The sequence below is a fragment of the Pleurodeles waltl genome, chromosome 10 (genome assembly GCF_031143425.1).
Source record: "Pleurodeles waltl isolate 20211129_DDA chromosome 10, aPleWal1.hap1.20221129, whole genome shotgun sequence".
Taxonomy (NCBI): domain Eukaryota; kingdom Metazoa; phylum Chordata; class Amphibia; order Caudata; family Salamandridae; genus Pleurodeles; species Pleurodeles waltl.
The window spans coordinates 851,598,983-851,621,463 of NC_090449.1; the positions used below are offsets into that span (position 1 = coordinate 851,598,983).

Here is a 22,481-nt window from a genome sequence, read left to right on the forward strand (position 1 = left end):
GAGCTTAGGCAGAGATATTTAGGAGATGAAAGTAGTAGAAGGGATTTGGGATGAGTCAGAATGAGAATGAAGGATAGTTTGATAGAGACGTGACATATGATGATGAGTAGATAAGTGTGATAAGATGAGAGCAGGAATTCATAGATATCTAGTATAACGACCCACCCAGGAGCCATGCAATGATCCACGAACATGCCAAGCACAGAAAACAACATATACACATACATACATATATATATACACACACACATAAATACACACACATATGCACATACAATACATAATTAGAACCATGGGTAAAAAAAATACTTAGTCAAACAGGTTTAAAGAGTGTGTGTGTATTTTATTGTTATGACATAGTAGCAATACATATTTTCTAAAGAAACTATACATAAATAGAAATATACATATAATCTGAAAAAAATATTTATCAACATAGGCATATGCAGTTCATAGTTGTTTGAATAAGGTGGTTATGAAGGAAAGAGCCAACTCTTGAGTAGTTTTCTGAAGATAAGAAAGTTATCTGTGGCTCTTATAGTTGGGGGTAAAGAATTCCATAGTTTGGCTGCTTGGACTGAGAAGGATGTACCACCTATAGTCTTTTTCTTGTATGGTGGTGTTCTAAGGCGGGGTGCCAATCTTGAGCGGAGGGTTCTTTGTTGGATGTATTTGGTAATTTTCTTTCTGATAAAAAGTGGTCCTATTCCATGTATAGCTTTGTGGGTGATACAAAGCAGCTTGAAAGTGCATCTTCTGGCAACGGGTAACCAATGTAGTGCTCTCAAGGCAGGGGAGATGTGGGATTGTGGCTTTATATGTAATAGTAGCCTGGCTGCGGAATTCTGGATACGTTGTAGTTTTTTCATTACAGATAGAGATGATCCATGGTAGAGGCTGTTGGCATAATCCAGTTTGGATAGTACAAGCAATATAGTAGCTTGCACCTTGTGTGGAAATCCGAGGTGGGGTAAGATGCGTCGTAAAGTCTTCAAGGTGATGAAGCATGTGCGTGCTAATTTGTCTACTTGGGCATTCATAGTTCACTTGAAACCCATGGTGATTCCTAGGTTTTTAACTTCCTTGGATAATTGAGGAGGTGGTCCAAGATCGTCAGGACAGACGCACAGAGGGTCATAATGTTTTCAGTCACCACATATGAGTATTTCTGTTTTGGAGGTATTTAGTTTGAGATGGCTCCAGGTCATTAACTGATCAACGGCTCTGAGGCAACTGAAGATTTGTGAGTTTTCAATGTTTTTGGGGCATTCTAATTTAAGTAGTATTTGCATAGTTGTAGCATGTGAGATGGAAATCATTGATCAGTTCTGGTAAAGATATCATGTAGATGTTGAAAAGCAAAGGTGAGATGATTGACCCTTGGGGGACCCCTGCTTTTGTGAGGTAGGGTTCGGATGAGAAGGGGGGCGAGTGGATGATATTCGATCTTTTTTGAAGATAGGAAGTAATCCAGTTGAGAGCAATCCCTTGTATGCCGGCTTTGTGGAGTCTTTGAGTTAGGGTGTCATGGTCAACCGTATCAAAGGCAGCTGAGAGGTCCAAGAGAAGTAGTGCAGCAACTCCATTTTGGTCGACTGTATTTTTAAGATCATCCCAAATTTCCATGAGTGCCGATTCAGTGCTTCTTCCTGGGTGGAATCCAGTTTGGAAGTCTGAAAGTATAGAATTGTCTTCAATGAATTGTGACATCTGGGCGAATGCTGCTCTTTCTATCAATTTGCCCAGGAAAGGTCCATTTGTGATTGGTCTGTAGTTGTTGGGGTCTTGCTGGTCTAGGTTTGTTTTCTTTAATAAAGGTCGTATGTATGCCTTTTTCAGGTCTACAGGAAAAGTTCCTGAGGTTAAAGAGTTGTTGATGATTCTTCTTACAGGTGTGGCAGAAGAAGTAGATAGAAGGATGTTCTTGAAGATTTGTGGTGGGCAAGGGTCAGAAGGGCAACCAGAAGGTCTGCTTGCTTTGACCAAATCCATAAATTCATCCTGGGATATTTGTTTGAAGGACTGTAGAGGTTGGGTTGGTTTATTCTTAAAGGGTATTTTAGGAAAGGGGTTGGTGCTGACTGTTTTTTTTCTGTTTTAAATAGGTTGTGGGACATGAGTAATAGTTACTTTAGGGCACAAGTTATATTTACTTGAGATAACTTCAACTGGTGAATTTCAGTGGTTTTTACTCACTGCATCATAGGTGGTGGATCAGCCCACTCCAACCATTGGCTAATGTCAATGCAACGGCATTCTGTGCTTTTGAAGGAGCAGTCTGTAAACAAAGTAGTTCCTTTCAGTTCCATGGACGATCATGACAAAGTATGCTTTTTTGACCTAAAAATATTTTCCCATTAAGCTATTTTCTTCTATTGTTAATGCATGTTTCCCTTGGGAGCAAGGATTCATTCAGATAAAATTAGAAAACGGCTCCATACCTTCATGTTAAATTGTTCTGTATTTTTGTCAGCTTTGTGGGGAGTTCGTTATCACATTTGATTTGTGAGCAGTAGCAGACCTTGGAATGTTTGGGTGAGGAATGGTGTATTGTTTGTTTATATTTTATATCTTGTTTATATTTATTTTTATATATATATGTATATGTTCTGCATGTTAGCGTTTTCAGACTAACCTCTTTATTTGGCTTACGTTTGGATCAGCTGTATACTCAGGAGACTCTGTTGCCAGATTGTGCATTAATATGTACATAACTTTTTTTTTTTTCCTCTTTCTTTGACAGTTACTTTATCTAACATAACACAACTGGTCCTGAGTCACAACAAGATCACAAGTAAGTACACTTTTGAATATTACCAACATGATAAAAGCTTATGTGGTTGGGAATTGAGGTTGTAGTGAAAGCAGAGAAAGATGGGCTGTATAGGGAATAACATAACATTTATCCAAACAACATGTGTAACCCAGCAAGATGGCAGTGTGCCATGATCTGTAACTTATTTGAATCTCAGCGAGGGCGACTTAGCCCTCAACCCTGTGGTTAAATGTAGTAGATATTGTTGCAAAACTAGAGCAACCCTTTGATTCTTTTCCAGCAGGCCTCAGGCCAGGTGAAAGAACTGAAGTATTTGTGATGTCCTTGTTGGTTGTGTGTCATACTCTGGTTGATGACAGTGGTGTTTGAGCATGAATGGATACATTAGTGGCTTTTGACATGATCAATCACAGTATCCTGATTAAGACTCTGGGAGACACAGAGTGAACTGGCACTGTCTAAAGGTAGATCAAGTCCACTTTGGCCAAAAGGAAACAAGCTGTGACACTGCCTTGCTTCTTATCAGAAGCCAGAGAATTTAAGCAGTGGTGTCCCTCAAATGTCTAATCCATACCCATTCGTGTTGAACTACACGCTTCCCCTTTATAGACTACTCCACCAGTTTGTGGCCCTTTTCTGTAGGTATTCCAGTGACAACTAGTTCATATCTGGCCTTTCCCAGTTAATTTGGGACATTTTTTCTTGGTCCTTACACTCCTCTAATGTATTTTGTAATGCCTAAGTCCAAGTAAGTGACCTACGAAAGTAGGCACTTTTCCATAGAAGCATCCAATTATGGAAGATAATCCCCCACCCCCCAACCTGTGTTGTGAATTCATTGTAAATAAGTTCATGAAACTACTTAAAACTTCCATTGTTATTCAGTAGATCTATTTTTCTTTAATGACCTACTAGTACCCTGCTCTTTAGTTTAGATTTGTAGCTTTAAAGGTGGTGTTAGGAGGGAATGGAAAGAAGGAGTGCTGAGCGGGATGGTCCAGCATTCAGACGAAAGGTGGGCTGTGAATAGAGAACCTACAAAAAAAAATCAGGGGACCAACCACCTTCAGTATTTTGATATTTTGGTTTTCCCCTCACAAATCCATTGCCATGACCTCACACACTTTGTTTGTGGTTCTGACCTGTACCTCCAGAGGTTCTTTACCTGCTTTGTCAGTGTTTTAATCAGTTATGAGCAGGGTGAAGAAAGAGAGTTAGATATGAAATTATGGTAGACTCTGTAAAGTAAACTGTGTGCATGTGTTTATCTTTTTTTTAGTATTCCCTTTAAGTTGTAATGCATGGAATATATTGCTTAGTTATATCCCTAAAGTGTCAAGTGGTTTGTTGGAGGATTTATCCAGTGATGAAATAATCATTTGTTATAATAGGGATTTGTAAAGCATGGCTTGTCACTCAAGGGTTATCCTGGTGCTGGAGCAGATTTGAAAGGTTATCTGCATGGTCTTAGTTGAAGACCCAGGTCTTCACTTCTTATGGAATTCCAGAAGCAAGGAGGAGGCCCTTAGGTGAAGAGGGAGGTTGTTCCATGTTTTGGGTGAGGGTTCTGCTACTGTGGATGTGGGGTTTATGTGTGAGAGGGCGAGGCAGTGCGAAGATGTCTGGAGCTCTTGAGAATCCATCTGAAGATTTTTTTTCTTTTTTTTTTTTTTTAAAGAATGCATGGCTTGTGGAGCTAACTGCAGTTACCTGTGTCACCATGTTGAGTTTGGCTTATATTATTCCCAGGTTCAGTGAGTGGTTAGTCAGTGATGGACTGGGGTCTAGCTCTGAATTGCACCAGATGGAGTCCCAGGGGGAGTGTTTGTTCCCAAAGATTAGCAAGCACTTCTGTCTTATCCGTGTTGAGTTTCAATGAGTTGGTTGTCATCCATTCAGATATGTGGATCATACATTCAGTGAAGTTGGATCTGGCCGTGGAGGATTTGTCTGACACAGTGAGGATGAGCTTTGTCTGTGAGTGGTGTCAAGTAAATATTGCACACAGTGGGGCTGTGGGGTGATCAGGTCTTTGGATTCAGATGTGTGTGGGGAGGAGAGTCTGACTCAATGTGTTCTCATTGTGAGGAAGGCCCATATCCATTTGAGGGCTGAGCCATGGAAGCCTGTATCATGTAATCTTTTGATGAGGCTGGAGTTTGATATGGTGTCAAATGCTGCTGAGAGGTCCAGCAGTATGAGGGTGGCAGTTTATCCCTGGTCTAAAAGGGTGTGGATCGCATATGTGGTGGTGGTAAATGTGGTATCTTTGCTATCATTGCTGCAGAATTGGATTTGGAGTGGTTGAGGAGATTGCGGAAATTCAAATGCTTGGTGAGATTCTGGTTGATTGCTTTCTTTATTAACTTTGCAGGGTACAAAAGTAGGAAGATGGGTTGGATGTTGCTTAGTTCGTTGAGGTCAGCCATCACTTATTTTTTTTGGAGGACTGTGACTGCAGCACCTTTCCACTCCTCTGGGAAAGTTGCAGACTCAATAGAGGAATTGATGATGTGGCGGGGGAAATTTGCTAATAACGGGTGCTCTCTACTTCTCCATAAAACATAGTGTTTTCCTTTCACACCCAGTTCTAAATTAAGCCATTGGTCATGATATTTTGCAGTATTATGTTCTGGGTGAATGAGGTGATGGTAGTGTAAAAACAATTTCCTCTTACTGTGATCTTGTCCCATCTTGTAAGTCTACATTGCCAGTGAGAAAGTTGTGTCCCCACTGCATTTGACTACGCAGATTTCCTTACATTTGAAAAAGGATTAGTTAATTCCTCTGCTTCGCTACAGAATGTTTGTATTTTCTCACATGTAAGGAACAGGTGGCCTCAATCCAAAGTTAGTTTGCAAAAAATGTCATCACAGAGCTGAGCCTTTGAGCCATAATTTATGCATTTCACCTCGAGGAAAGCAAAACCTCTCCCTCATGCAGTTGAAATGAAGGACCGAATCTGGATAAACCAAAGTCCCTCCACACTCACAAGCCACGCTCTAACACATGAAGCTAACACACCAACCAACGATAGCTCAACACTGCCTCAAGACACACTAGCAGCTGTATTACGAGTTGACTGGAGCTTGCAGTGGAGATACCAGATGGCCGAAGTCAAATGTACTAATTAGTATCTGTGCTGAAACAACCAGCCTTTAAGAGGGTTCGCCCTAAAAAATGTGGCATAACTGCTTGCACTCAGATTTACTGGGGGCCCTTCCAAGCAGTTTTTTACGATTTTACTGAAAAAAAAACACACACATTTAATACCGGCTCATAGCAGGAGGAAAATGTCAGTGATCTGTTGAAGGGGTTTTGGGGTGTTGATTTGGGCATCAGATGTGACTGGGTATGCTTGTCCATATCCCCGGGGAGCTTTAAGTGCTTCCACTGGGCTGCAGTAGGCAGCAGACGAGGCTGTGCAGTGCTGCTTGCCGTAGCTTTAGGCCCTGCAGCTTTTCTGAGAGGCCTTGTGTCTCCAAGCCTTTAATGATCAGATTCAGAGATTTTCGACCAAATTACATAATCTGTAACGAGTGCCTTGGCCAGAAAAGGAATCACTAGGGATTTTTTACATTCTTACATCTTTTGTATACAAGCTCGTTACAGAGTTTGACTAATAAAAATATATTAAACGAACAGGTCAAGTAACCTCATGTGAATTCTAGACTAAACAATTCTGTACTTTTTTTTTTTTTTTTTTTAGGGATTTTTTTCTTTCTTATTGAGTTGGGGCAAAGATGAGGCTTCTAGTAATTTCTCCAGAAATCAAACTCATCTGTGCAGTCCTGTATTTAAGCTTGTTGTCAATTTATCATTAATTAGGGCACTTGCCTACATGCGTGACAGTACAATAGCATTCTGAAATCACTTCTCAGTCATTTTACCATTGGAGCCTTTCCTGCTTGTGATTCCATTTGCTACTCAATGCTGTTGTCGTATGTCTTTAACATAATCCAACAACAAGCCCTTTGTTTGACTGGTTAGTGGAACAATAGGTCATACCCACTAAAAGGTTGGAAAATGCAAGATCAAAACGATTGTGCCTTGCTTGCCTATTGTATTCACAAATAGCTTAATTTACTTCCAAATTCTTATTCGCAGAATTAGAATTTGTGGATTTGTACAAATGTAAATTCAGCCTACTTGGTGGACATAATAAAGGAGGAGCAATGGAGTGTTACAGCAGATTAAGAAAGTTATTGGTGCAAATTGCTGTGAAAATTCTCAGTCATAGCTGTTGGTGTTCCCAAACATCTTCTGTGACAAATTCCCCTCTGGAAACAAGCGGAAAATAACTGTTTCAAAAGACGGTAATTTCACTATATAAAAGTTCAATAAATATGTTAAACCTTTTGTCAAAATCGGTTGGGGCTAGGGGCGAATGAAGCCTGATGTTTGTGAATATTGTGGACTGCTGAAAGTAATCATCTTGAATACTGTAGCCCCCACCACAATCCAAAGATGAAAATCTGTGACAAACATTTGCAAATTCTACTTATCTATATTTGTTTAATGCCCAACGGTGGTGTTTTGTGGGTCTTGACATTTTTTAAAAATCATTGCATATTCTCCCTCCTTTACTACAAGGGTATCTATCCGTAAAGGTCGTGTTCAGCCCAAATCGATTTTATGGCATCATGTAGTAGGTATGCTTTTTTCACCAAGCTCATTTGTGCCCATTATATCAACTGAAAGGAGAAAGCCTGAGTGTTAGGTTGTTCAGTGCAGCCAAATATCATAAGGCATTGCGCGTGAATGAGACACACACATTCAGTACTATTTTGGCACCATATATCTACTTCTCAGACCATTTATTACCTTCTGCGTCCACGTCATGGACATTACCATCATGTCCAGATGAGGTGGGGTGCACTGCAACAATCCTCCTGTCATAGAGAGCCAGGTGGGCTAAACCAAACAAAACATAATGTTCCTTCTATATCCAAAAGAAAACAGAACACACAACAACACAGTTATTCATGCCTCCTCACATGGGCACATAGGAGGATCCCTGGGGAGTGAAATGTGATATAAGTGGAACCAGAGTCCTAATATTATTTTGTTTCCATATCAGCTCATAGTGACTCAAGTTAGTACAAACTCTTTGAGTTAAATAGACGTCACTTATCGAGGCAGCAGGTTTTATCACTCCATACCCTGTCATGGATGTTGTGGGTCATAGTTTGCTGCCCTGCTACCTTCTTGGACCGCAGCATCCAATGGTTCACTCCTTGTAGGTTTACCAGCAGGCCCACCCTGGGAATGGGTAACAATCTCATCCTTTGACTGATTGGGTGACATAGAGAGCGGACCAGGCTGATCCATAGTTCAGGCGCCATCGCTCTCTACCAAATTGTCACCTGCAGCGATTTTAGTATTCATTGACTTGACTTCAGGCTGTCGGTACAGTTTGAAAAATGAGATGTTTCTCGTGATAGATTCCCCGCTCTTCCGGGCCTGTGATCATTGTACGCTTGATGACACTTACTCTCCATGGATCCTTTTCAAAAGGCAGCATGAATTTGCTCCCTGAATGTCGATTCTGTATCAGGACCAGATCACCGGCACAGATCTGCCGCTGCTTGGCACATCCCCTTTTTGATATGCGATCATGTAGGCCTCTATGCCTCGAAAATGTCTCAGCCTTCTTGATCAATAACTTTGGGAGATTCCTTCACATGCAGAATCGTGTCTACCACCGTTCTGTTCATGCATAAGATGTTCGACGGGATGCCTTTCGAGGTGTGAGGAGTCAGGCGGTACTTGCGGAGGAAGCCATAGATTGCACACTACACACCCTGATTGTTGACCACCGCAATTCGTCGAACTTTGTTTAGGATTCTCATAAAATGTTCTGCTTGGCCATTTGCCTGGGGCCATCGAGGAATGATCTTCCTGTGAACAACACCTTGGGATTTCAGATATTTAGTGAATTCTTGACTTGAAAACTGGAGTCCCTTGTCTGTTCTGAGCTGGTTCAGTAGCCCATGAGTGGCCATTATTTTCTCCAGACGAGGAATAGTTTGAGCAGCGGTGATGGAATCCATGATCTCCACTACTGGGTATTTTGCAAAGTCATTGATCACTACAAGCATGTGTCGACCTTCCGGCAAGCTCCCAAAATCCTAACTGGCTTTAAACCAGGGTACTGAAGGCATTGTCTCCGTAATGATTGGCGCTGGCGGCTCCACTGGACCAACAGCTTGGCACATCGAACACTGCCGAATAGTGCATTCAAATTTGTTGTCCAGTCCAGGGAACCACACTTTACTTCGGAGCCTGGACTTTGTCTTGACCATTCCTTGGTGTGACAAATGGGCGAACTCGACAACTCGCTGCTGCAGTGACATTGGAATCAGTAGTTGGGGACCTCTTAGGAGGCATCAATTTTTGTTACTTCCGTCTTTCGAGCCACATGCTGGAGGACCAGAAGCAATGTCAGAGACTGCTAACTGGAGACACTCATCTGTGGCCATTGCTGCTTTGGGATCATCTACTGAGATGGGGAGAGGTCCAGATCGCTCAACCACAAGACACACATATTCACATATTTCACCTCTTTGACCTCAGAAGCTTTCCGAGGGCTGGCAGGTCTTGCGTTCTAGGACAGATAGTCAGCTGGATTTCGGGACTCTGGTTGATATACCACTGAAAATCGATAGTCCTGAAGTTGTAAGATCGACTTCTCAAACCTGGGAGGTGGCTTAGATGAGGAGCCATTAAAAAGGGATATGAGTGGCTTGTGGTCCATGTGGACAAGGAATGACGGGCCGTAGAGATATAGATAAAAGTGGCGGCAACCCCACTGTACCGCAGTGGCCTCTTTCTCGATATGGGAGTACTGATATTCGGTGTCAGTTAGTGCCGGGCTTGCATAGGCTACAGGGGCCCACTCCCCATCATCCTGCTTCTGAGACGGGACAGCCCCTCGGCCCATGGGACTGGTGTCCACCGTCCAGCTCTCATTCCTTGTATGGATCAAAGTAGACTAGCGGGGTGTCTTCGGGAAATGCAATCTTGGTGGTTTGGAATGCAGCTTCCTGATCACTGGTCCATTCACACGTGGAATTGGTTTTTGTAAGTTCTTCTAATGGGGGCTGAGATTTTTGATAAAACGCCCAAAGTAGGTGAACATTCCTTAAAAAACTGCGGACACCCGATACGTTGATAGGTAGCAAAGCTGACTAAAGGTCCTGCACTCTGGCTGGGTCAGGCATGACTCCTTCCCCTGAGAACTGATAGCCAAAGAAGACAACTTCTCTTTTGTAAGAACATGCATTTCTCCTGGGGTAGTGTGAGCCCACACTCGCGTAGTAGGTCGCTCTCAGCAACCGTTCAAGGTGTGACTCAGTGGTAGGTGGGTGTACATTGATGACTCCTTGTAGTCCTGCTAGCACCCCAAGAATGGTGTCTTGAAAACTTGAACCGCACTTGATATGCCAAAACGGAGGCGTTTGTATCTTCTTAGGCCGACATGAGTTGGAGAAGGTTGTGATGTCTCTTGATTCCGGAGCTAACAGCAACTGATGATACCATGCTTGCAGATCCATTTTCGAGAACCATCTTGATTTACTTACTTCGGCAACAATGTCATCCACATAGAGAGCCAGGTGGACTAAACCAAACAAAACATAACACCTGAGTGTACCTACTGGGATTTCAATCTGTGAAAACAGAGATCCCTCCAGTGGATGTATTTGTTAACCAAGCTAAGCTAAACTGGCCGGTACTTCATGTTTAAAAGAATAAGTCCTGGGGCCAAGCTTTTATTCACAAGTCCCTAGATGGCACAACTGAATGTTGGGGTTTCAAATACAAAAAGGGCTCAGGCTTGAGTCCACCTCCTACCTCTTTCATCTTCACTGTGCTATGCCTTACCTTTTTTTCTTACTCTTGCTTTTTCGTCCCTCCTTTTCCTCTCGTAGTCTCTGTTCTTCTATCTTTGTCATCCTCTTTCTTCCTCACTTTTGTTTTTCATTCACTCTCTTGCCCTGGATCAGTTTCATGAGGCAAAATAAGTGCCAGATGTCCCCACCTGCAGTCACTGGATCAAATTTAAGTACTGATACTGACCTCTTTGTTTGCTTTTGTGCATGTCAGTGAAACTAAAACCTACGTCATAATATGTGCATTCATATTTTTCATTTCCCACTTTTAAATATGGTCATTTGTTTTTTAAACCGCATTGAAAATTATGCAACGACAATACTAGCATGCAAAAAATATTCAGTCATTAAACTTAGATCTTGTAGAATCCAGCCCTGCTATCCGTCATTTGACGTTGGATAATATTTGACTTCAAGCTTTTGTTTATTTAGTCTTTCAATTAATTAACTAAAAGTTGTCACTCTCATTTACTGAAAATGTCCAGCTCCAGAGAATTTATCACAAGCTTGCCATTAAATCGTTCCTGTTCTTTGCAGGCTCTTCATGTATTGATCACTTGTAACTCATTAGCAATTGCTCTTCCTAATTAAGTTGTTTAAATGCATCCACGGGAATCGCCTATGTTTCTTTACATGGGCAGACATTTTAAAATATTTCCCTGTAGTGCTATCTTAAAAAAAAAAGGAGACCATTATGACTACCCCTTTATGACCACATAGAAACCATTGTGACGTGCAAATAATTCAATATTGGGGTGTAGTAACATTGGAAGTAATCGGTTTTGTTACGTATGGGTTCACTTCAACCTAGTTATAAGCACCATTCTGTGCATTACAAATAACATCAGTGATTGAGCTTTTACTCCTTAGATGTGCCAGTGAGATCGTGTTCCACTTATATTCCTTTCATCCTTTCTCCTGTGAGTTTAATTACATCTTCCTGCTGTCACTAAGCAGCATAAAAAGCTCGTCCTTTAATAAAATGGTCATTCTCTTAAATCCCTCTTTGCTCCCTGGTGCATCAGTTTGAAGAGTTTACGGAAAATGTATGTTATCAGAGAGACATCATTGGAGTGAAACGCGTTCAGTATCATAGTGCTCATATAGTGCAACAATGTAGGTGACAAGAGTCAGTATTTTTGCCCCTGGGGCTGTATTACAGAAAGTGCCCCGAGGGCGTAAAGGATATGTGCGCTCCCTTTATGCACCCCAGGGCACTTTAGCATTACAGAAGGTAACACAGAAAGTTCTGGTGCATAAGTAGCACCAGTGTTATCAAGAGAGGACATTCCCTCATTTGCATGGGGGCATTGCCCCATGCAAACGAGGGAATCCATTTGCTTGTGATCCCATGCCGTATTACCATAGTGGGTGCAGAGGTAAACATGCCCCTATGAAGAACACTCAAAGTGCGCTGCAAAAAGCTGGTCACTGTCAGTGTGCCCTCTGAGGGCAGCCCTCTCAAAAGGTGAAAGGGGGGCCTATGGCCCCCCCAGACACCCTGTGCAGGTGGGTGCAGTCGCTCACTTCACCCGCCTGCGGTGAGATCGCCAATCCTTTCTGAAAGTGCAAGTGGATTGCCTCCTGCACAGATAAACACAGAGCCGTTCTTAAACAGCTGCTCTGTATTTCTATTGAATATGCTGCCAAGGGTGCAGTGCGAGTTTGTGGCTGAGCTAACGGCAGCCCAGCCTTCATGATAGGGCACACTTTCCCTGTTTGCTTCTGGTGCACCTGCTTAAAGGTGCACTGTGGCCCAAACGGGGAAAGTGCGTCATTTCAGTAATGCAGGGACTGGATGAATTAATGACTTTGGACTTGGATATGTAAGCAGGGAGGACTTCACATTTGCAGCAATAACAAAGAATTCTAGTTCTGAAGTGCTACATAAAAACAGAGATCAGTGATCATGAGGGCAAAGGCTTTTGAAATTACAAAAATGGCAGTAAGTGGAATGCCAACCGTATACGGGGTATATGACTGACTTGGGTAAGTGTAAAATCTCTTACCAAAGCAAACATCAGAAAAAACAAAAGGTGTTGCCCTTAAAATGCAGGGGCACAGCTATTGCTTTGCCAATGAGAGTTTGTGTTTCGATAGGTTGTGGCTAAAAGCACTCCAAAATGGCAGCCCTCCAGCCCATGCAGGTGTATGAATTTTTTTTTTTTCAGTATATAGAATAAATAATTCCATGGTGGATGCAGTTGTCGTGCGTGCAAAACTAATTTTTATTATACTTTGAACAAAAATAATTCCCATGAGTTGGGGCATGCATGTTTGTGCATCGTGGCCACCCTAGAATGGCTTTTGCAGTTTAAAACAAATTATCCCAAAATGGCAGCCGGTTTGTGTGCCATGTGTGCCATGTGTGCACTTAATTTTTATATTTATTCTCAATATGGCATTCCAAGATGACAGATGAACATTTTAGGTAGGTAAACTAAAAAAATAAAGTATTAGCACATAAAAGACATACGTGAGTGAGCAGCTAGGAATAAACAGCTGTCAAGTCCTCACCAAAAAAACTGAAGCAGGCTGTGAGGATATTAATTGGTGCAGCGAACGAGAGGGCAGAGGCCATAAGCAGTAGGAAGTGTGTTGACAGGGAGAGAACAAGGAAAGTCATGCTAAAATAGAAATGAAAAATAGGTGTCAGCAGTGGAATGATACAAGTCAAACAATCAAAACGATGGTAGAGAAACCATGGGCCAGCAGTGACACAAAAGCTAGAGTATGGAGGAAAGTCACTGAAGTAGAACCCTTGACCTGAGAGAGCTAAAAAAGTGACCCTTTTATGAGCAAATTGTTGAATCCAAGCCCACTCCCTATATTGTTCTTGCACTGTAGATATTAGATATTCAGCAACAGCTAAAACTGTCTGTAGCTAAGCCCTAAAAATGTGTTCCTGTCTCTGCTCACTACTTGTGGGGTTCTTGAAGAGCTCCTTTTCTCCTTTAAAAGGTGGTTTATTTTGCAACGAAAATACTTTGCTATATTAATTAATACCAATTTTAATAAGTTTTTTTGGGGGACAATGGAGACAATAACTGGAAGTATTCATATTAAGAACAGAAAATCACAAATACCTTTTAAAAATGTTTATACAATTCTGCTATCATCTAGACCATGGTACTCACAAACATTTTTAAAGGGCCGAAATGTATATTATGGGGCTTAATTGATAGATGTTGCAAAACAAAATCTGTAAGATAAACAACCATTGAAGCAAGGCAAGATTAAAAACTTAAGAAAAATGTACTTACAAAAAAAAAAATTCTCATTGCATTATATAGAATGATGTTTGTTACTCATATAATGCATGAGAACAAGGCCCAGCACATGGTTGCAGGCAGGATAGGTTTCAAAAGTGTTTTCAAATGATTTCCATGGTTTTCTCTAAATAAAGCGTTTTCAAATATTTTCTAGCAGAGGAGGTATTTCTTAAGTATTCCTCACTTACAACACTGGTCAAAGTGCATAAGCATTTAAAGACATTGAAGTTGGGGTTAGGGGTTGGATGTTTTTTAAAAGCAGATACCGAAGTGATGATTTTTTAAAAGTTCAAATCTCTGATCTCATTGATGAAATTAAAATACCACATGAAAATTGCTTTACAGCACACTTTATCTAACTCGCTTTCTTAACAGTCCTTTCTTTAAACTCCTCCATACTCTGCTTTCTATAAGTAAGTTGCACTACAGGGGTCTGCCATGTCCCTTCTGTGCATGGAAGAATTCTCATCCTTCACCGACCCGGGGCGACCAATATAAATGTATTCCCTACTCAGGCCACCTGTGCAAGCAATTCATCAAAATTCGTGGGTACACGATCAACAGATGTTGAAGCAGCATGTTTAAGGCATTTAATAGGCAGTTGTAAGGGATTTACCTCCGGACCTAGTGCAGTGTCCTTGTCACGCCCAGTTTGGTGCCATTGAAGGAGATTTTGATTAAATTGATGGAATATTATAATCGCAGACATCCAGTGCAGTAGGTGGAGCACTCTAATTCTGGCAAATATTGTCATTCAGTAACCAGTCATCCTTGCCACTGTTCCTGGAGCACAGAAAGAATGAGCTTCAGGCTCCAGTTCCCCAGAAACTTGCATGACAGCTTTCTATATCCACATTCCCTCTCACAGACTCCATCGCAGTTCACATGAAGTACTCTCACAATAAATAAAAGGGGCAACCCCTGTAACCCTGCGCAGGACAGTAATAGAGTAAAACAGTCCCTTCACCGGAAGCCTAAGGCCTCAACTTCCTTGGCAAATATGCAAGACTGTCATGAGATTAGTTTGTTGTAGAGCAATGACTCACATTGATTTATTCTCCGAAAGACAACTATAAAATCCTTAAGGACACATCAAATCAAATATAAGGTGCTTAAAAAAAGTGAACGGTGCAGTGAAAGTGAATAGGTGAATTTATAGTACACCAAACGCTATATACTGTACGTATGTACACAACTAGCGGCTGATTAGGTGCAAAATCTTTTAACACCATCCTACATCAGAGTATGATGTCCAGCAACACAAATAAAAACAATGTCCGCTAGTTTCTGTTGTTAACAAATCGAACCCTGTCTAAATACTTTCAAGAGGGTCACCATGAGGACCTGAAATTACCAGACTGCATCCAGGTCCATTAACAGCAAACTCTGCATATGCCCCTCCGTGATCTGAGAAACGCACTAACCCATGCCTCTAAATTCAAGGATCTTCAGTAGCCATATCGCAGCCCTCTGTATCAGTGTCTGCTGCCAAGTGATGTTTGGGTGATAAGGTCCCTGATATCCCTCACCAGTACTCTTTATGCTGCTTCCAAATAACAACTGTCAGTCAGTACTCACAGCAATTTGGAAGCTGTACTCCACCATTCTGACTGTTGACTGAAAGCAGCACTGCAGATTCTTGGAACACACACTCTGGTTATCTCATTTAGAAAATGAGAATACTCCAGTACTAATCATCATATGTGCTGAACATTTACATGGACCCGTATCTCTAGCCCTCTACCTCTGCACAGGGTGGCAAGAAACATCCGGTTCAGTGCTTTGCCTTAAGTCACTGCATACCAGGCACACTGAAAGAGGTTAACCACACTCCATCTTCCTGCCACATCCTCATGACATGCTTTGATAGCTGAGAAGCTTTTATTGTAAGGCCGCAAAGAGTTTTAATATGGGGCTACTATACTTTCAGATTGTTAGTGCACACCTAACAGAATATGTACATTATCATAGCTGGTTACAGTCATGCATTGACATCACTAGGCAGACTTACCATTCCTTGATGGGTTAACCAAGGCTTCAACTACAAAATACAAGATCACATCACCCGTGGGTGGTATGAGGGTTGCACTAGAGTATAAGATGTGGGCTTAGATAACATGATCCCAGTCATTCCTTCAAGGAGGCATCCTGGGGTACTTAGCCCTAGAGTTTTAGACTCTGTGTCATAGAACATGCTCAGATATATAATAGGATTGTCTGTAAGCCACTGTAAATTGATACTGCACCACTATACAACTTTCAAACAATCTAATTAAAACACAACACAAATTTCATATACGGAGCAGAGGGCAACATGCAAATACAAGGATTGCACTTAGCCAATACATTTTGATTTGCCGCAATAACGGGCACAACAAAGGCAACACTAGACATGTACAGTCAATTTTGTTGCACCGACAAGGGCAGTCATGGATACAAGCGGCACTCAGCTGTTAGATTTCAAAGGATGGAGCAATATAGCTTTTGATGGGATACACCTTATAATCACCCTTCCGCCATTGCATAGTTTTCATTCTGCCAGGTCTACATGCCAAGTTTACAACTGCTTTGTCGACATGCGTGGTGTGGCATGTGTGCCATTATCTTTTACAATATAATCACAATGTTAGCATGAATATGATTGTACTTTGACTCCTTCTTAAATTTTGTTTGGTGTACTTTCGCCCTGACTTTTCATTGTCATTATTTCATGCTTTTAATAAATGCTAATCAAGGAGATTCCGGAGCGCATTGGATTTCTTCGTTTTGCATGCAAAAAAAAAAAAAAAAAAAAAAAATATATATATATATATATATATATATATATATATATATATATATGTGAATGTATATATATATATTTGTGTGTGTATGTGTGTATATATATATATATATATATATAATATATATGTGTGTGTATATATATATTCACTAAAAAAAACAGATTACAGGAGCATTATAGTTAGGTTCAGATTACTTAGTTACTTGAAATAACTAACTATAACATGTGAATTTCTATGGTTTTGTGCATGTAAAATCTGAACCTAACTATAATGTCCCTGTAACCTTCGTTTTTTTTTAGTTAATTTATCCATTTTTAAAATTCTATTTCGTAACTATAGCGTCCCTGTAACCTCAGTTTTTTTCATTGAGTTTCTAGGATTATTATTATTATTTTTTTAAGTTAAGTGATTTGTCCACCACAATGCACAAGGGGAGTTGGGGGGTTGGACGTAGGGCCTGGCCTGGCATTGTGATGCCCCCACCTAAGCTTGCTGCTCCTTCCCCTCCTCCTCGCCATCTGTTGTCCAAGTCCATGCCCCTGCTCTCTCATTACAGCTGTGTGGCCGTTGTTATGCCATTGCCCTTCACGTCTGCTCTGAACAGTTAGCTTGCAGGCCCATCCACCTCCTCCCTACCCTCTGTTGTCCGAGTACATTCACCACCTCCTACCTTGCATGGTCTATGTTGCCACTGCCCCCTCCCTCCTGCCCTTTATGTTCCGTTATGCTGCAACTGTCCCTCCTGTCTGTCCAGTATGGTCAGCTTGCTGCCCTTGCCTCTTTCCCCTCTGCTCTCTGTTGTCCATGCTCACGGACCTGTCCCGTTCCTATTGCTTTCCATGGTCTGTTGTACTGCACTGCCGTACTGCTTGCCCTGTGTGGTGTACTGTGCGTGTAGGGTCAGTTTGGTGCCACTGCCCATCTCCCTCCTGCCCTCTGTTATCCGAGTCCCTGTACCTACCCTATTCCTCCTGCCCTCAGTGATCAAGTGTACCATACTTGTCAACATTTTGAACTTGGTAAGAGGGAGATTTTGGAGAAAAAAAAACTGGGGAATTAATTTTTCCCTATTGACTTACATTGAAAAAGAGAAGTTTTTAGGCAGGAGGCAGATAAAATGAAGCTCTTTTGGGCGTAAAAACATTGGGAGTCTCCTGCCTGAATCGGCATGTATGGTTGTACTGCCACTTCTTCCTTCTGGCCTCAGTGGTTCGTTATATTGCCACAGCCTCTCTTGCCTGTTGTGCCTAGTTGGTTTCTTGCCGCTGCCCCTCTTTCACCTGCCCTCCATGGTCTGTTGTACAGCCACTGTCCTTCTCGCCTGCCCAGCATGGTTAACTTGTTTCCTCTGCACCGTCTTCCCTGCACTCAATTATCTGAGTCAGTGCCCCTGACGTCTGCCTTCCCACAGTATTCCAATGAACAACCAGATTGCTAACATTCTATATTTATTACAACATTTGTGGCAGGCCTGATGTCATTTTGATGCAATCAAAACTGTAATAACTAAAGCATTTCCTTTAGACATTATAAAAATGTGAGGGTCTTATTCCCATCGAAATTATGCTCTAAAAAACTAAAATAAGGACATATTTTCTGAGTTCTCAAATAGCGATAAAGCACTTTAAAAATATTTGCTATTGCTAACACGTCCCTTTATGATAATTTATTTCACATCAGGACTCGTTTTAGGCCAATGAATCTTTTGACCCAGTTGTGAGACACCGAGATAGCTAATCAATATATCAAGCAATACATCAATAATGTCATCAATATTTATCACAACAATGCATTTCACTTCAGTCAAAGACATTAATCAATTCAGAGACGCAACCATGACCTTGCAGACATGAATAACCACACCAATTTAGTTTTATTCCCTATTAGTTACAATCTAAGAGCAACTGTGTTAACCTCAAAACCAAGAAACATAATAGCATAGTCACAATATGGCAACTTTGATAAGATTTCATTAAAGCAAGAATCACAAACATTAGAACATAACACGGTGTGAACATAGATCAAGATTGGCAGAGTGTCAATATCGCGTCAGTTCAACAAAGCATAGTCTCGGTCGTTTGTCTAGTTGCGTCATTTTGGGTGAACCCCTGTCCTAACCACTGATTAGCATTCGCATGTTTGGCTTCATGCAAAACAATTTAGAACACCAATTTAGAAAACAACTAGCTAAGGTCTCTGTCAAAAGTAAGGAGTTGGTACCTAGAAAGGAAAAGCAAACAGACAAATTACAAATGCATTGTCATAATTACCCTCCAAAAATTAGGTCAGCGCACAGGTTCAGTCTTCGTCTTCAGGACATCAGTCAAATCGCCATCAGTCAAGACTCCGCTCTGGGACAAAAGGGCACTTCCCTCTTAAGGAGGTAAAGTCTAAATGGGCAGTCTAAGGATAAGGATGGTTTTAATAAACTCTCAAGTCACCAAACAGAGTGACAGAGTTTCTGGATAAAATCAATAGCATTCCCAAACCCACCTAAATGACCTCTTTGTGACATGGGTTTTTATCCCTTTTTCGTAGTACATTCCCCCAAAATTCTATTGGACGCTCACTATACCCCACTATCTTTAACCTATCGTATAACACATTAGGTAATCCTAATCTTCACCCCATATTGGTTTACAAGTCATTGATTGGTCTTCGTAATTGACGTCTTCAGAGGTGGCACGTCCTGTGTGACTTCATCCCTTGGTAATTCTTTGCATTCTTTTGGTCAGCAGTTCCATTGTCTTCACCCGTCTGAATGACCTTGTACATTACATTAATCTACACTGTTTCAATTCATTTATAACATTTATTCCATGGGCATAGAAAATATGCTTGTGAACGGATTTAACATGGTTACATTCATCTTCCAAGTTTGAAGAAAAAGAACAAACAGGGTCATGGCCCCCTGTGAGTCAGCGCACTGAAAAATAGAAAAATGCATTTAATATGAGAGCCAGGCAGCTAAACTCCGGCTCATGCTAACTTAAGGCCTATGAGGTTTTCCAGTACAAATTCAATAATGCAAATGTTAGTATAAGCTTAATTGAACGTAACATAAAGATTTTGATCATCATTATTTGTTCGCGTATACGTTGTTGGCCACTCTTCGTGGTCACAATTCAAGTGCACGTTTAAGCAAAATCGCTATTACTATAGTTTCTATGCGGCATCATCACACAATAATTTATAAACATTTAATGTTAATATAGAATATATATATGCTACGCTCTCTCACTATCTTTGTGCCAAAATGAATGTGTCCTTGTCTAATGTAACTGATGCTCATGTAAACCACTCTAATACCTCCGGGTCACTTCTGAGCTATATAAAACTGAAAATTAAATGTTTTGCAAACTTTTGTCATTGAGCTATACATGGGCTACATTTGGGTGATATGTATGCTATATTTGCACTCTTTTTTTTCTTTTTTTTTCTCTGCTGGCCATCTTGGAGGACTTATGAAACTCCCTAATTTTATGTCCAAACCGGAGGCTCCTATTATGCTTCTCTAATCTTCCTCTAATTAAATAGCAGCAGTCAAGAAAACTACAATTCCCATGAGGTTAATCAACAAATAGCCAATGGGAATAAAAACGTATAGTAGTAACTATCAATTATAGACCTGCACATATAGTATAATCACAACACTTACGGCAACCAGCTCTCTTTTCTTGCTGCTCGCAGTCAAGATAAGTACTTCTCATACATATTTAATTCAATATATACATGAGTTTTGCTTGGGTTATTTGTAATTGTATTATGTTTGTTTTTTAAAGCATGTTACCACTCTGTGTTGAAGCGGCCCTCGCGTGCATTCTGAACATTCCCTTGTCTCGCGCTCGCTTTGCCGTCGCCATCAGCTGCATCATGTTTCCTCTACTTTACAAGAGATGGTCTTCCACATGCGCCTTTTTATATTGGCTGGTTGCTTCTGTTCTAACTGAGTTTTCTTGCCTCCGGCCATCCTCCTCATCCCACGTCAGAAGGGGAGCAACCTAAATCTCCACCCTCAAGCCTTCTCTCAGCCACAGGCAAGGGTGTTTACGTCTCTTTGGGAGTGTTCACACCATTTTCTCTGCCTTAGTTCCCTTTCCTTGGTTTTAACCCTTTCCTCTCCAAATCCCACACAATTTATTTTAATATGTAAATTGACAGTTCTCCCCTCATGGAAGATATTAACGATGAGGGTGACATTTTCAAAAAAGATTTAAGTGATTTTATTCACAACTCTGTTGAACAGGCCGTCACAGCCCCCAGGGATAAAATGGCAAAAAATCTGGAATTCTGTCAAGAGTATGACGACAAAATGTTTACTTGCCCATTTTGCAGGGGATAGCAGAAAACGTAAGCTTACTACTATGTAATCTAATAAGTCCCAATTTAAAGTCATCCCTTCTGGCGCTACATTGACTATTGAGCAATCTTCACCCCCGATTGAGGACTTGGATCCTCCCAGGCCTCCTTCCAAGGAGTGGAATGCTTCTATTACTCACTCTAAATGCAAATCTAAAACAAAACATTTGCAGGGCGCGCCAAAACAAATTGTTATTTCACACATCCTCGATACTGATGATGACATGGGTGCCATCTTGTTCAAGTTTGGTAAAAATCCCCGCAAAGGGTAGACAGAGCCTAGTGGACCTGCCAGGATAAATTACTGGATATAGTGGGTCCTTTGGCCCGCATTTTTTATATGGCGGAGTCGGGCAGACTAGAAAATTCAGACATTGATCCTTTAGATATCTCCCTATGGATACAGAGAGCGTTTTGCCTTGTGGGAAATGCTAAGACAGCCATTACTCATGAGAGGAGAAAAGGACTTTTATAAAAGCGAAATCCTAAACTGGCAAATTTGGCGACTCTCAATCATGGTATTAAGGCATGTGGACTTCTATTTGGAGATTCCTTCGTTAAGGTTCTAAGCAGATATGTCTCTACTTTTTCCTCAATCTATAAAGTGCATAAGTCCCTCAAGAAAGTCTTCAACCAATGGGCTTTTGCACGGGCCAGTAGAGGCAGGAGCTGCCTTACTGGCTGATTCTTTCATCCCAAGGATCCAGAGATTCCTTCAACTCTTCATATGGAATTCAGGAACGCAAACCCTAATTCTACCCTCACAGGGGCAGAGGTTATCGGGGTGAGGACAACGCAGTTTCAGGAACAGTATCCAACAAGGTAAGTCTCCTTTCTGGCCTTTCGTCCTGTAGGGGGCCATCTTTAAATGTTTCTACCAAAATGGAAAATGCTACCTGTAGATCGGTGGGTTTTAAACATGATACAGGGTTATCTGATAGAGTTTTATGCACCCACATCGGACAGTTAGTTCCATTTTAATTTCTGAGGAAGTAATTTCTCTTTTATTGAAGATCGCTACTCAACTCACTCACCCAGACCCTTTAGGTTTCATAAGTTTTCTTTTTCTGGTAAAAAAGAAAAAAAACAAAATGACACCGGTTAACAACATCAGAGCTTTCAACCAATTTGTCATTTACAATCACTTCAAAATGGAAACTATAGTACATCTCAGAGACACACTTCTCCAGCCTGATTACATGGTACCTTTAGACCTGCTGGATGAGTATCTTACCATTCCTATTTATGTGGACCACAGAAAATTCCTACAGTTCCAGTTTGCTTCCCTCCCTTTCAGCCTTTCGGCAGCAACTTGGTGTTTTACAACTGTAATGAAACCAGTGGTAACACACCTCAGATCTCTAGGCATCAGACTAATTATATACCTAGACGACATTCT

The 22,481-nt window shown here is 41.2% G+C and overlaps 1 protein-coding gene across 2 annotated transcripts in view; it reads left to right on the forward strand.

Annotated features, from left to right (window-relative positions):
* Positions 1 to 22,481, forward strand: part of RSU1 (Ras suppressor protein 1) — a 426,683-nt gene that overhangs the window by 12,136 nt on the left and 392,066 nt on the right. For both annotated transcript variants that reach the window (XR_011199181.1, XM_069211550.1), the window contains exon 3: positions 2,744 to 2,794. Coding sequence is in view for 1 of the 2 variants with exons in the window: in XM_069211550.1 (XP_069067651.1) it covers positions 2,744 to 2,794 (51 nt within the window). In the remaining variant the exon portion in view is untranslated. The remainder of the gene's footprint in view (positions 1 to 2,743; positions 2,795 to 22,481) is intronic.